This window comes from Sciurus vulgaris (assembly GCF_902686455.1).
Source record: "Sciurus vulgaris genome assembly, chromosome: 3".
In the NCBI taxonomy this organism is placed as follows: Eukaryota; Metazoa; Chordata; class Mammalia; order Rodentia; family Sciuridae; genus Sciurus; species Sciurus vulgaris.
In genome coordinates, this window is record NC_136463.1 from 153,734,765 (window position 1) to 153,750,066 (window position 15,302).

The following is a 15,302-nucleotide window of genomic DNA, read 5'->3' on the forward strand; positions in this document are numbered from 1 at the left end:
CAAGAAAATGAGCAGTTACACATATTGTCAATTTAAAACAGGTTTGCTGGAGTAACTGCAGACTGAAGAAAATGGCTATAACTTTTAAATGCATATAAAAGGATGATAAGAAACTACAAAGTAATTCTTAAAATTTAATACTAATCCTTTAAAAAATGAATAATAGTAATTTCAAATGCTTACTTCTAAACGACTAAAGTAGCACATTTAAAAATCTGCTTGGATAGTTATACATCTATAATAAAATAACACTCTAGAAAAAAAATCACTACTCTCACAAGTCAACAAATCTATACCAACTGTACAGTTAATATTTAGCTAAGTTAAACTTAGCTTCTGAAGAACAACTGTAAAGCCTAAAAGACACACACCCAAGCCTAGTGAATACTAAGCCCTTTATGTGAAATCATTATCAGGATGTAATTTAGAATCTTAAAAATTTATTCCAACTCATCTAGGCCAGTTAAACAATAAGTCAAAGGTCACAGAAGTTAGTGGTGGAGGGAAATGATGACCTCAAGTCTTCTAACATTAAGTTGATGTTTTTCTATTCTACCACATTTCTTATACTAGAAAGGGGGTGAGGGTTGTTTAATTCATACAGTACTAGTAATGAACAAGTAATACACTTTTGAAAATAATCAATTGCTGGTATCTTTTTAAAATGCTGACAGCACAGCACTATTCAGGTCTTCTGAGGAATTAAGAGACTGTGACAGCTCTCATAAATTTGTTAAAAATATAAACTTATTCAAATTTGCTCTCTTCTTTTGGTAAAAGACTCCTCAAAAATTGCCTTCTTTAAAATTTCAATTTTATGGACCATGATACAATTAGAGTGAATTTCTGTCAGAGAGTTTAACCCTCCTTTCTGAGCAGCAAGAGGTACACTGGCATATACGACACTATATTTTAATTAAGGATAGCAAAGAAATACAGAAGTTCCAAAATTATTCTATTATTTTTCAAAGGGAAAGGGGATATTGGCAATCCAAAACTGTTCATCAGATTACCACTACAAAATAAAAACTTGCCCATACTATTCAAACCTTTAATTCTAAGCATATAAGTATCATTCCAATTCCACCATGTTCTTAAATTTCAATAAATGACACTGTCCTCACGTATACGATACTACTGCCCACATCACAAGTGTTAAAAGTCATTATTCTTAAACTAAAAAGTTTAAGAATAATTGACACCTTTCCAAAATTTAGCAAATACTGTTTTGGTTCAAGTACTAAAATAAAAGCTATATGATAAACATTGAGAGCATTTAGGATAGAATAATGGAGACCTAAGCTTAACCTGAATGGTTAAAGAAAAAAATGTGAGGTGAAGAAATGGAGGCAAGTAGACAGAGGTTATAAGTGAACAATAATTTATGAAGTTCATCTGTGAATAGGGACAGAGAAATGGAATAGGTAATATAATAAAAGGCAAGGCCAAGGGCTTTTAAAAAGTGAAATATGATTGTTTACCACTTCACCTACTAAGCAGCAAAAGAGACAAGAATGTAAATAGAGATGCTGGTTTAGTGGTGGTATGAATATGCGGTATGAATAGAAAAAGAGAGTTCCCACTGTGTTCTACATAGCACACTGAAAAAAAGAGTTTAAGAGTATGAGGATCGAGAAAATATAGAATGTAGGACATTATACCAAGGAAGTAAACTGAGACTGCAAGGTGACTTATTATGTGGTTATTTGAAATTGTAGTCTTGAATTTAAAGGAAAAAAAAATATTTTTTTCTTTAGTCATGCTCAACTGTTGAGGTACAGGCATGACCAAAATGGATAGCTAGGTTTTATCCAGTTTTTGAGATTCTGCCCAAAGAATATGAACTAAGGGAATAAGAGGCAAAGGAGCTCAGAATGTTTGCAAGGAAATGACTGTAATAATGGACCATCAAAATTTAACTACACTGAGGGAAAGAGGAGAGGGATTCAAATCTTCAAAAAAGACAGGGGTAGGAGGGTTATGGCTCATTGGTAGAGAACTTGCCGAGCACACATAAGGCCTTGGGTTCGATCCTCAGCACCACATAAAAATAAAATAAAGGTATTGTGTCCACCTACAATTAAAAAAAAAAAAAAAAAATATATATATATATATATATATATATAAAAGACAGGGGTTATGGACTGAAGGACAGAAGTAGAACTGTTAGAGTGACTAAGGGATCTAGAGAGGAAAAGATGAAAGATAAAACAAGACTGTTGGTCCATTGACTAAAATTAAGTTTTTACATAGTTTGGCCATGATATTAAACTTCTAGGAAATACACATTCTCAAGAATTCTGATGATCTTTAAAGTATAACTAGAAGATCTGCCATAATTTCCAAATCATATTGAGGCATGTGACCATTTTCTGAAATAACTTTATAAAATTCATATTCTGTTTTCTGTCAAAGTTAAACATGTAGTCTTAGTTTCCCAATATGTAACAAAAATATGTTTACTATAACTTAAAACTTAACTTAAACGATGTGTGTTTAGGCAGAACCACTTAAGTTACAAAACCAAAAGGTTAAAATGTAGCCATTTTGAGCTCCCCTCTCTGTACCTAGTCATAACTATAGCCCTTCCCTTCGCCTGCCCCAATTTTAAAATTAGCTGATCAGGTAGATCATAACCCTAACCTCTTAGCAGAGCAAGAGGCAGTGTTGTTTTAGGAATAAAAACAGGTGGACTGCCCTGCCTGCCCAAGTGTGCTTGTTTTGCAGTCTTTGTTAAGCAGTATACCCTTCTGCAGAAGTAAATTTTGTCTTGCCAAGCTACTTCCAAGTACACATCTGATTTTTCCTGGCACCCCAGTGTCTCCAACAACTTGTTAACTAAATAATGCATTGGTTTATGTTTCAGAATATAATCAATCAGGTCTAAAAGACAATGCATATTTGACAAAAGCCAAATATAATTTATGTTTCAGAATATAACAAAAAGTCCTTCTATGACTAAACTCTAGAATTGTGTTGAGATTCTATATAACTAATCATTCTGTTTTGTTTTTCTGAAGCCTGGACACACAGAACCTTCTGGTCTAACAAAGAACTGGAAACCCAGACTTGCTCTAGTGGCTTGATGATTACAATGAATGCTGGGTCTTGAACTCTGATGTCTCAGGTTGTATTTTCTCCATTTCTACACAACTCCAAGATCCTAAATGTTAATATTATTGATAAGTAAGACAATATAAGTTAATAAGAATGACTTTTCAAATGTCATATCAACTTAGAGGAGGAAAGTTTTTAAAAAAGAATAAAAATGTCATAGCTCTCAAAATAGCAAAAAGAAAAAAAAAGATGTTTTTTCCATACACTTTTAAGTCCTAATGAAAATCACAGCATTCTAGAATCTTTTTGTATTTCACTAAACAAAATTTATTTATTTAGTGATGCTGGGCTGATCAAACCCAGGGCCTCCCACATGCTACACAAATACACTATCACTGAGATAAACTCCCAACCCAATCAATACTTATTACATGTTCTTATGTACATGATAAAATACTAGATTCTAAGAAATAACAAATACAGAATATTTGACTACTGCCCATGAAGAGCTTACAATCTAAAAAGAAACCATAAAACAAATAAATTTTAATAAGCAAAGCTTAAATGTTAAGTCAGCATAAAACAAGGGATAGGGAACACACATTCATTATTCAAACAGAGAATTCTGAACACGCTTGGCCAAGGATATACATATGTACATTATCCATACCTAAAGTTATAAAACATTCAGAAATACACTGCAAAAGAAAAAGAAGCAAATGAATCCTGTGATTGCTGCTACAAATCTCAACAGATGCAAGTCTAACAAAAGCCAATCCAAATTTAGGAGATAGGAAAGAAAGAGGTCAATAAGCAGGCTTTTAGTGATAGGACAAAAATGAAGATGCACTTTAAGTTAAGCTGCTGGTTAGGAGATGATTACCTGAACTTCTTCAAACTCAATCCAGTACACAGCAGAGGCACTCTTGGAGGCTGTATCTGGGAAGATAAGAAGCTACTTTCCTGTGTGTTCCTTTCATTTTCATTTTAAAGCATACAAGAATCCAGTGGTGATAAAACTACATGTTATACTATTGTGTTAATGGAGAGATAATGTGTGTATTTGGCATGAGCTAATATATAGATTCAAAAGTAGCATTTTTGTCCTTCTACCACAAGGTTGAATGATGATAAACTGTTACTCTCAGTTTATTGAATTTGACTATTTAGACTAAAATCCTTTGATTATTTTCAGGTTAAAATTACTAGTAGCATCATTTTGTGTTACATAAGTTTGATTTCACTGATTAGAGTGATTATACATAGTTCTATATAATCAATAAAATAACAATAAAAAATATTAAAAGACAGAAAACTGAATCAAACACAGTTAAAATTTGGCTTCCAAAGCAGGAAAACATTCCAGAATGGGAAACAGAGACAAGTTTGAAATTAAATAAATAATCTATTGAGATGGTGGTCACTCAAATCAAGAATCAAAACATACTACCCTCAATAGGAAAAAGTTGGGCCAAAAAATTTTAAAATATGAATAGGGAGGCAAGGGGAAAAGCCAAAGCAACTATCAGAATGAAAAACAGCAGAAAGAAAATTTTCCAGATCCATAAGTAAGAACAGAAAACTACAAAACGTACATTTATGTGTTTCAGTACATACATTTCATTTTACTATGCAGAAATTAATTTTCTTACCTCATTATTTGAATCTTGAATAACTTTATAGAGGGCTGGTACAAGTGCTTTTTTCCGGTGTAAAGTTGCTGCATAATTGGTGATTTGAGTGTCAGGTAATGCCTAAAAAAAAAAAAAGGAAAAAGGAAAACAAAAATGAACCTGTATTTGGGAAGTTAGAAACTTTACTTCATGAGTGCCTCCTGAAAAGATCTGAGTCAAGTAGAAAAGTAAAAATAATTAATATAAGAAATAACCAAGAGTGTTAATAAAACAAATTAAGTTTACATGCTATGTCATACATTCTTCTGACTACTCAACCATGAAAAATCACTCACTGCACCTATATTTGCTGAAATAGGTTTCCTCAATCTAACCTAAAAAATAATAAGTGTATACTGTATTGAAATTCTTACATTTTTAAAAAAATAATTTCCATAATATTCTTATGTTACAGTTTTCCATCAAAACTGTCTTTTAGTTACAAGAAATAAAAACATAAGGCACACATCCTGTTTTTGTTTTATTAAAGTGTGGAAATATTAACATATTTAATTGTACTGTTCCATTTTTTTTTCTGTTTTAGAATGGGGTCTCCCTATGTTGCCCAGAATGGTTTTGAGTTCCTGGGCTCAAGTGATCTTTCTGCTTCCACCTCTACCAAGTACCTGGGATTATAGGTGTGCGCCACAACACCCAGTCTTTTATTGAATATATTTTAAAATTTAAGTATCACTTCGTGAATTCCAACAATTATTTTTGTTTTTACATTTTCCCTTCTGGACCTTATTCTCATCAGTGCATTTTAAAAGAACTAAAATAGAAAAATGTTATTTCACATTTTGCCATTTCTATTTCATTGCATATTTGTATGTTTCTCCACAGAACACATATTCACTATCTGAACTGCTGACACACAGAATCATATAATACATTCTTATCCCCACCAATTTACCTTGAATTCTGACAACCATTCTTCCACAACACCACGTTCAGATCCCAGCATCTTCTTTTACCTTCTATTCTTCTTTAATGCTAAAAATAATAATTAAAAAGAAAAGTACTAAGGAAAAGAAAAAGGACCTAAGGATAGCATTACTTACAGAAACTACCAAACATAAATGATGTAGGCGTACCTTTCACTAAAGAGAGACTTATCTAATACATATTTTAAATAAGGAAACTTGTTTTTAAGAGTGCAATTAAAACAAAAAATTTCAGAAATGAATTCTATGTTTAATGATATATTTGAAAGCTACTATCCTAATGCCAACAACTATACTTCAGAGTGGCAAAGAAAGTAGCCTCAGTACTACGCACAGTAATGTATGCCTATGATCCTAGCTACTTGGGAGAATCAGACAGGACAATCTCAAGTTTGAGGTCAGCCAGGGCAATTTAACAAAACACTATCTCTAAATACATAAATTATGGACTAAGGATTCAAGATGATGGGCTACAGGAAGACTTGTGTTCCAAGTTGCTCTGTGGCTCAGGATTCAATCAGTAGGAGTAACTGCTGCTCTGCAAGGTGGGTCAAAGAAGGAGTTCACTAAAACTCAATATTGGACAGTTACAGTGTCTTAGAGACTCAAATTTGGGTACATTAAACAAAGAAGAAAGATTACATTGGAATCAAGCCAGTTAAGGTAGCGGCACTGGTTCAGCACAGAGAGAGGGGAAACAGAGAGAAACTCAATGGACAGATTAGGAACAGAAAAACCTGAGATCAGAAAAGAAGCTTGCCCTTAGCTGATACAGAGGTTGTACTGTACACTGGTTCTTGAAAAGTGTCCCACATTTCCCAACAGGCTGTAGAGAGCTGGGGTGGGAGTCATCTTGAGGTGGCCAGGCTGCAGCTTCTGCTACAGGAGCTGGCAGATCCAAGCAAAACTACATTGTCCCAGCAAGTGTCTACCATGTAGTCTAGGGTGGATCAGCAGAACAGGGGTGAAATATGTATAGAGAATATTTTACCCAAGGGGATTAAAGTCAGAAAAGTGAAGGGGAGCCCACCTTGCTTCTCCCTTGAGTCTGGTGGCTCCTGTGACCTGCTGAAGTGGTTCAGGAAATAGAAAGGGCAGGTGTGAATATACTTAGGGACTAATCCTGGGAAGCCTGGAAAGGTTCTATTGTGAGTAGCAGAGGGGGTGAAGGCCTGGATTCCCTGACCAGTGAGTAGAATCACTGGGAGGCTCCCAAGATCCAGATTTACAACAGAGATGGGCGACTGCCAGGCAGAAACCACCCAGCAAAGACCCTGAAGCCTGATACAGACCTAAGTGCCACCTGCTGGAAGACCACTAAAAACCCTGCAGTGGACCTACCCTGAGAATACATCAATCTGGTCTGTGTAGACAAAACTCCAACTGACAGTACTTCCCATCCCATCCTACTTCATACTGGGGAGAAGAGAAACTGACAATTATTTGAACCAAATTCTGTCTTAGGCCACTGCAACTGGCAGCCTGTTGAGCAACACAAAAATAGGAAGGGGTTAACAACCCACAGCCCTTACTCTTGCTCTTAGTTCATAGCCCAAGAAGAAAAAAGTCAGGCACAGAGTGTCCATCTATTCTCGTTGACCACTCTGACCACCTCAGTGGAAATAATTCCTTAATTTGTCACTAAGACCCTTTATTTTTGTGTGTTTTTTGCTGTTCTGACTGGTTCAGGGACATATGTGTGTATGCATATATATATACATATTAATTTCTTTTTTTCTCATTTTTAGCATTTTTTAAAATGGTCTTATTTTTTCTTGCCTTGCCTTTTGAGGGTTAGGGTTTTTTATTAGTACATTTGGTTTTGTTTTGAATTGTCTTTCATTTGTCTACTTCCCCTGTTTCTTTTTCTCTCTTTTCTTCTGCTAACAGTCAAATTCTATTGTTTTTTCTTTCACTCCCAGTTTACTTTCTGTTTTTTTCCTACCTTATAACCATCACATGCTACATCTCTTCTGCATTTTCTGTTCACCTTTTGAAATTATGAACTTTACACCTTCCTACATTTCCTTTTCTCTTAACTGTATTCTTGCCATCTTTTAGCACTAATTATTTTGTATAACTCCTGCCCCCACCATTAATGCTGTTGCAATTATTACTGCTGTGGATGACAGGATTGACACCTGTTGTTTGCTTTAAAGCCAGATATAGTTCATGGTTACTTACTGTTTTTGCTACTGGCAATTGCTGACCCTACCATTTGTTTGTCGTGGCAATTAACATTGTAGATGTGATAGTAGGAACCAAGCATCAAGTTTAATGTTTTATATTCTTTGCATTGGTTGTTGCTATTGTTTGTTTCCCTCTATTCTGTGAGCTGCTGGGAAACTACAGGGGCACTACAAGTGTACAGGATAGAAACTCTACTGTTGAACTAGTCAACCAAAAGACAGCACACCTAGCTCAACATGCAACTCAGCTATACTTTAATACAAAGAGAAGAGACAAAAAACCCTGGCACCAAACAGAAACAGCTAGGGGTGGGCCCCAGTTCCCACCTATGAACATCCATTGCTATAACAGAAATAAAGAGAAATAACACAAAGCCCGTGGACACCATACCTATAAGAGGGTCTCAATTCAGATCACTTTAGGAAACTTTGTGAAGACTGTGCCTTACAAAGGTCCACACATAAACAGTGGAAGAGAAATTCTTCCAACAGAAGAATAAAACCCAACAAATGAATACAAGTACTATGAGAAAGCAAGCTAACATACCACCTCCTAAAGATCATAATTCATCAGCAAATGACCCCCCCCCAAAAATTAAAGTAGATGAAACATCAAATAAAGAATTCAAAAGAATCATTCTAAAAATGATCAATGAATTCCAAGAGAATACAGAAAAACAACAGAATGAATTAAGGAAGTCAGTACATAATATGAATGAGAAATTCAATAAGGAGACAAAAATACTGAAAAAGAACCAAACAGAAAGCCTGGAAATGAAAGACACAATGAATCAAATAAAACATTCAGTTGAAAGTCTAACAGAATAGAAGAGAACTGGAAGACAAAGTGGCCAGTCTTGAACATTGAGACAGTATTAAGGAAGAAGGAAAAAAAAAAGTAACCATGATCAGTAAATAAAGAACTCTGGGAAAATGTGAAGAGAACAAATTTAAGAATCATTGGAATTCAAGAGGGCTGTGAGATGTGGGCTAATGGAATGGATAAACTTTTTTTTTTTTTTTTACTTTTTTAAGATGGTGACAGACCTTTATTTTATTCATTTATTTATGTGTGGTGCTGAGAATCGAACCCAGTGCCTCACACATGCTAGGCAAGTGCTCTACCACTGAGCTATAACCCCAGCCCCTGGAATGGATAAACTCTTTAGGGAAAATTTTCAAAACCTTCAGAATGAGATGGACACCTAGACATTAACTCATTCAGAACCCCAAGTAGACAAGATCAAAAAGAAAAAGAAAAAAAAAAAGAAAAAACCCTCTCCACACACATTATAATTAAAATGGCTTATATACAGAACAAGGATAGAATTTTAAAACCCTCAAGAGAGAAAGAGCAGGTCACTTTTAGAGGCAAGCCTATCAGAATCACTTGATTTCTCAGCACAAACTCTACAAGAAGGCTCAGAACAATGTGTTCCAAGTCCTAGAAGAAAATAACTGTCAGCCAAGACTGCTATATCCAGCAAATCTATCATTCCAAATTCAAGACAAAGTGAAAACTTTCAAGATAAGCAAAAACTAAAAGAATTCTTGACTGCTAAACTGGCAATATAGAACTTGAATACTACACACAGAAGAAATAAAAACAAACCTTAGAGGTCACAAAAGGACAAATCTCATTTGAAGAGTAGCTAAGCAAATGAGAAACAAATTGAACATAATAAATCAAAATGGCAGAAACAAAAAAATCTCGGTAATAATTTGAATTTAAATGTTCTCAACTCACAAATTAATTAATAACAAGACCCAACTATATGTTGTTTGCAAGAGATGCACCTTAAAAGCAAAACACACACAGGTTGAAAGTGAAGCAATGTAAATTGATATGCTTTGTAAATGGAGCCTGAAAACAACCAGTAGTAGCTACTCTCATATCTCACAAAGATTTCACCAAAATTCAACAGAAGAGATAAAGAAGTTACTTTATATTGGTAAAGGGAGTAATCCAGCAAGAAAATATAACGATAATAAATGTATGCCCCCAAAGTGGGAGCAACTAATTAAATAAAAAAGATACTATTCAAATTGAAGCACCAGAGAGATCCAGGTACAGTAATACTGGGTGATTTCAATACTCCTTTCTCACCATTAGATAGGCCATCCAGACATGAACTCAATAAAGACTCTTGGGACCTAAAAACTATTACAAATCAAATGAACTTAAGAGACATCTAAAGACTATTTTATCTGACAATAGCTGAACACATTTTTTTCTCAGTAGCTCATGGAACCTTCTCCAAAACAGACCATATTTTAGGGCACAAAGCAAACTTTATCAAATACTAATAAATTGGCACAATGTTATCAGATCATGAAGGAATGAAATTATTAGATATCAACATGGCCAAACCCAAGAGAAAATATATAAACACAGAGACTGAACAACACTCTTTTGAATGATGAATAGGAAATAGAATAAATCAAGAAAGAGATTTACAAATTCTCAGACTCAAATGAATAGTCAAATAGTGATACAATATACCAGAACCTCTAGGATACTAGTAAGGCAGTTCTAGAAGAAAAGTTTATAGCTCTGAGTACCTACATAAGAAAATCAAAAAATCCCAAATAAAAAAACCTAATGATGCATCTCAAGGCCCTTGAAAAAGACCAATAAATTCCAAAACCAGTGGAAAGAAGGAAATAATTAAGATCAGAGCCAAAAATCAATGAACTTGAGAATTATAAAAACAATACAAAAGATAATTGAGGGCTGGTTTGTAGCTCAGTGGAAGACCGCTTGCCTATCAAGAGTGAGGCACTGGGTTCAATCCTCAGCACCACATATAAATAAATAAAATAAAGGTCTATCCACAACTAAAAAATATTTAAAGAAAAAAAAAAGATCAATGAAATAAAGTTTGGTTCTCTGAAAAAGAAAAACATGATTGCTAAATCCTCAGCCAAACTAACCAAAAGAAAAAGGGGGAAAAAAAACAAATTAATAAAAAACATGAAAAAAGAGAAATCACCACAGACATCTCAGATATCTGGCAGATGGTTAGGAACTATTTTTGAAAAATTATTCTCCAATAAATTGGAAAACCTAGAAGAAATAGATACACTGTTAGACAAATATGATCTGCCAAAACTGAATCAAGAGGACATGAAAATCTAAACAGACCAGTAACCTGTAATGAGATCCAAACAGTAATAAAAGGCCTTCCAACCAAGAGAAGCCCAGGACCAGATGGACTCTCAGGTGAATTCTACCACACATTTAAAGAAGAACTAATGCCAATGTTCCTCAAATTATTTTATGAAATAGAAAGGGAAGGAACATTTCCAAATTCATTCTATGAGACCAGTATCACAATAATACCAAAATGAGATAATGACACATCAAGGAAGGAAAACCACAGACCAATATCCTGGGTAAACTTAGATGCAAAAATACTTAATAAAATATTAGCAAATTGATTCCAACAACATACTAACGAGACTGCACACCACGACTAAGCTGGTTTTATTCCAGAGATGGTTTGATGCAAGGACAGTTTAAAATTATACACAGATAAAAAAAAAATGTAAGTCATCACATAAATAGAATCAAGGACAAATCACTTTGTAACTTCAACAGATGCAGAGAAGGCCTTCAACAAAATTCAGCACCCATTCATGATAAAAACATTAAAGAAACTAGGAACGGAAGGAACCTACCTTAACATCATAAAGGCTAATACAGAAAACCCAAAGCCAACCTCACTGTAAATGGGGAAAAACTGAAAGCATTTCCTTTAAAATTTGGAACAAGAGAAGGATTTCCTATTTAATATCCTGCTAGAAACTCTGGTCAGAGCAATTAGGCAAGAGAAGGAAATAAAAGGAATAAACATAGGAAAGGAAAATGTAAAATTATCACTATTTGCAGATGATATGAGAAGATCAAAGAAGCTCCACCAAAACCTGCTAGAGCTAATCAACAAATTCAGCAAAGTAGCAGGTTACAAAATCAAAATGCAAAAATCAATAGTTTTCCTATATACCAATAATGAATCTGTTAAGAAAGACATCAGGAAAACAATTCCATTCACAACAGCCTCAAAAAAATAAAATAGGGGGGCTGGGGAGACAGCTCAGCTGGTAGAGTGCTTGCCCCGCAAGCAAAGGCCCTGAGTTCGATCCCCAGTACCGCAATAAATAAATAAATAAATAAATAAATAAATAAATAAATAAATAGGGGCTGGGGTTGTGGCTTAGTGGTAGAGTGCTTGCCTAGCATGCGTGAGGCACTGGGTTCAATTCTCAGCACCACGTATAAATAAATGAATAAAATAAAGGTCTATCAACATCTAAAATAATATTTAAAAAATAAATAAAATAAAATACCCAGGGATAAATGTTAACCAAGGAGGTAAACGACCTGTACAATGACACTATAGAACACTGAAGAAAGATACTAAAGATGATACAAGATGGAAAGATCCCAATGTTCAGGGATAGGCAGAAAATTCTGTTAAGATGGCCATAATATCGAAAGCAATACACACATTCAATGCAATCCCCTTTACTAACAAAATAATGCATGCTACTGGCATGAAAACTGACAAATACGCCAATGGTACAGAAAAGAAAAAACAGACAAACCCACACAGACAGTCATCTGATTCTTGATAAAGGTGCCAATTACATCCACAGGAGAAAAGGCAGCCTATTTAACAGTGCTGGGACAACCGGTTATCCCTCTGTAGAAGAATGGAACTAGACCCTTTTCTCTCACCCTGCACAAAAAACCCCAAGTGGAGCACAGACCTTGAAATTAGGCCAGAAACAATGTAACTGCTAGAAGAAAACATAGGGTCAACGCTCCAGCTTTTAGGCACAGGCAATGACTTTCTCAATAGGAACCCTAAAGCTCAGGAAATAATGCCAAGAGTTAATAAATGGAGCAGCATCAAATGAAAAAGCTTCTGTGCAGCAAAGGAAACAAACAGGAACATGAAGAGAGAACCCACAGAACGGGAAGAAAAATCTTTGCTAGCTTGCTCTTCCAACAGAGGATTAATATCTAGACTATATAAAGAACTCAAATAATTTAACACCAAAAAAAAAAAAAACTCCAATTAATAAGTGGGCAAATAAATTAAACTGACACTTCTCAAAAGAAATACAAATGGCCAACAATTAAATGAAAATATATTCAACATCACTAGCAATTAGGGAAATGCAGATCAAAACTACACTGAGATTTCATCTCTTGCCAGTCAGAATGGCAGTCATCAAGAATACAAACCATACTAAATGCTGGAGAAGATGTGGAGAAAAAGGAACATTTTTTCACTGCTGGGTGGGACTATAAGTTAGCACAATACACAATGGGAATGAGTATGGAGGCTCCTCAAAAGACTAGGAGTTGCCAGGCACAGCGGCACACACCTGTAATCCAGCAGCTAAGGAAGCTGAGGCAGGAGGATCATGAGTTCAAAGACAATCAGCAAAAGTGAGGCACAAAGCAACTCAGTGAGACCCTGTCTCTAAATAAAATACAAAATAGGGCTGGGGATGTGGCTCAGTGGTTGAGTGCCCCTGAGTTCAATCCCTGGTACCCACCAACAAAACAAAAAAACAAGACTAGGTATATGACCCAGCTCTATCACTTCTTGGTATTAATCCTAAAGAATTGAAGCCATCATACTACAGTGATAACATGCGTACTCATGTTTATAGCATCACAATTCACAATAGTCAAATTATGAAACCAGCCTAGGTATCCATTAGTGGATGAATGGATAAAGAAAATGTGGTAGATACACACAATGGAGTTTTATTCAGCCATAAACAAAAATGCAATTATTTCATTTGCAGAGAAATGAATAAAACTTGAGAACATTATGTTAAACAAATTAAGTCAAACTCAGAAATTAAGGATCATATGTTTTCTCTCATATTTGGAAGGTAGACAGAAGGAAAACCAAGGTAGGGATAGAAATCAAAGGGATATCAGTAAAGGAAAAGGTCCAAGGAATGGAAAGCAGAGGAGGAGAGGGAAAGTTCTGGGGTGTGGTATTTGTCAAATTATAGTTATGCATGTACAAATATGTAACAATAAATACCATCAATATGTACAACTATAATGCGCCAATAAAAAATGCAAAAAAAAAAATTAGTGCATGAGTAAGGCTCAGAAAGTAGCTCAGAGATAAAAGAGTGTCCTGGGTTCAATTCCCAGTACCACAAAAAATAAAAATAAAAACATATCCTGAGTGAAATCAACTGTACACTGTCAAAGACAAATGCAGTCTATGCAAACAGAATAATTTACACATCACAGAACAACCATGTGACAGATTATAAACATTAATCCTAGAAAAAGTAGACTACGAAAGGTACAAATTCAGTAAATTGATAATAAACATAAGCACTATACAAGTAAGGCCTTTGAAGAGGATTCATAAATTTTCTAAGATTGAAAAACGTCCACATAGGAAAAGCAAACTATATAATAGTATATAAAGTATAATTTCAATTAAAAATTATATAAAACATGAAAAAGGCCTGGAAGCAAATACATACTAAACCACTAAGTGTTTACCTTTGAGAATATTCTAACCATGCAATTTTTTATGTATGTATGTATTCATTCATTCATTCACTCATTTATTTGGTACTGGGGATTCAGCTCAGGGGCACTGTACCACACAGCCACATTCCCAGCCCTATTCCATATTTTATTTAGAGACAGGGTCTCACTGAGTTCCTTAGATCCTTGCTTTTGCTGAGGCTGGCTTTGAAATACTGATCCTCCTGCCTCAGCTTTCCAAGCAGTTGGGATTACAGGTGTGTGCCACTGCACCAGGCTCTAACCATGCAATTTTGAATAAAACAATAAGCTGTATTATACATTAATTACTTTTGATTTTTTTATGTTGTTGATGGACCTTTATTTTCATTCAGTTATTTATATGCAGTTCTGAGAATCAAACCCAAACCCAGTGCCTCATGCATGCAAGACAAGCATTCCACCACTAAGCCACAACCCCAGCCACAAGATGTATTATTTTTAAAGCGAATAAGACAATAAAAATAATTTTCCTGCTTTAAAATTTAAAAGTAAAGAAAAAAAATTTAAAAAGTTTTAAATTTAAAAGGAAAGAAAATAAATTAAGAATTTAGGGAAAAGGAGCACTAACCGTGAAACAACTGAAATGGAAGTCCTTTTATTAAGAAGACTGTGGGGCTGAGGATGTGGCTCAAGGGTAGAGTGCTCTCTAGCATGTGTGTGAGGTCATGGGTTCAGCCCCAGCACAATCAATCAATAATAAAATAACACAAAATAATAAAAGATGTATTTCCTAAGTGTGACAAATTACACATTAAATTTCTAAAAGCAAATTTTTAAGAAAATTTTTCTTCTGAATTTCAAATATTTTAAGATATCTATAAATAAGTTACTATGTCAACTGCTATGTAAGCAGAGT

General features: G+C 34.7%; 1 protein-coding gene across 8 annotated transcripts in view; it reads right to left on the reverse strand.

Annotated features, from left to right (window-relative positions):
* HYCC2 (hyccin PI4KA lipid kinase complex subunit 2) overlaps window positions 1-15,302 on the reverse strand; it is a 79,700-nt gene that overhangs the window by 33,078 nt on the left and 31,320 nt on the right. For 6 of the 8 annotated variants that reach the window (XM_079133124.1, XM_079133129.1, XM_079133123.1 and 3 more), the window contains 2 exons: window positions 5,644-5,723; window positions 4,710-4,811 (listed from right to left, as the gene is read on the reverse strand). In XM_079133124.1, the coding sequence (XP_078989250.1) occupies window positions 4,710-4,811; window positions 5,644-5,694 (153 nt within the window). In that variant the 5' untranslated portion in view covers window positions 5,695-5,723. Of the gene's footprint in view, window positions 1-3,940; window positions 3,997-4,709; window positions 4,812-5,643; window positions 5,724-7,084; window positions 7,157-15,302 lie in introns of those variants that run through there. The other 2 variants (XM_079133128.1, XM_079133130.1) reach the window with 2 other exon arrangements.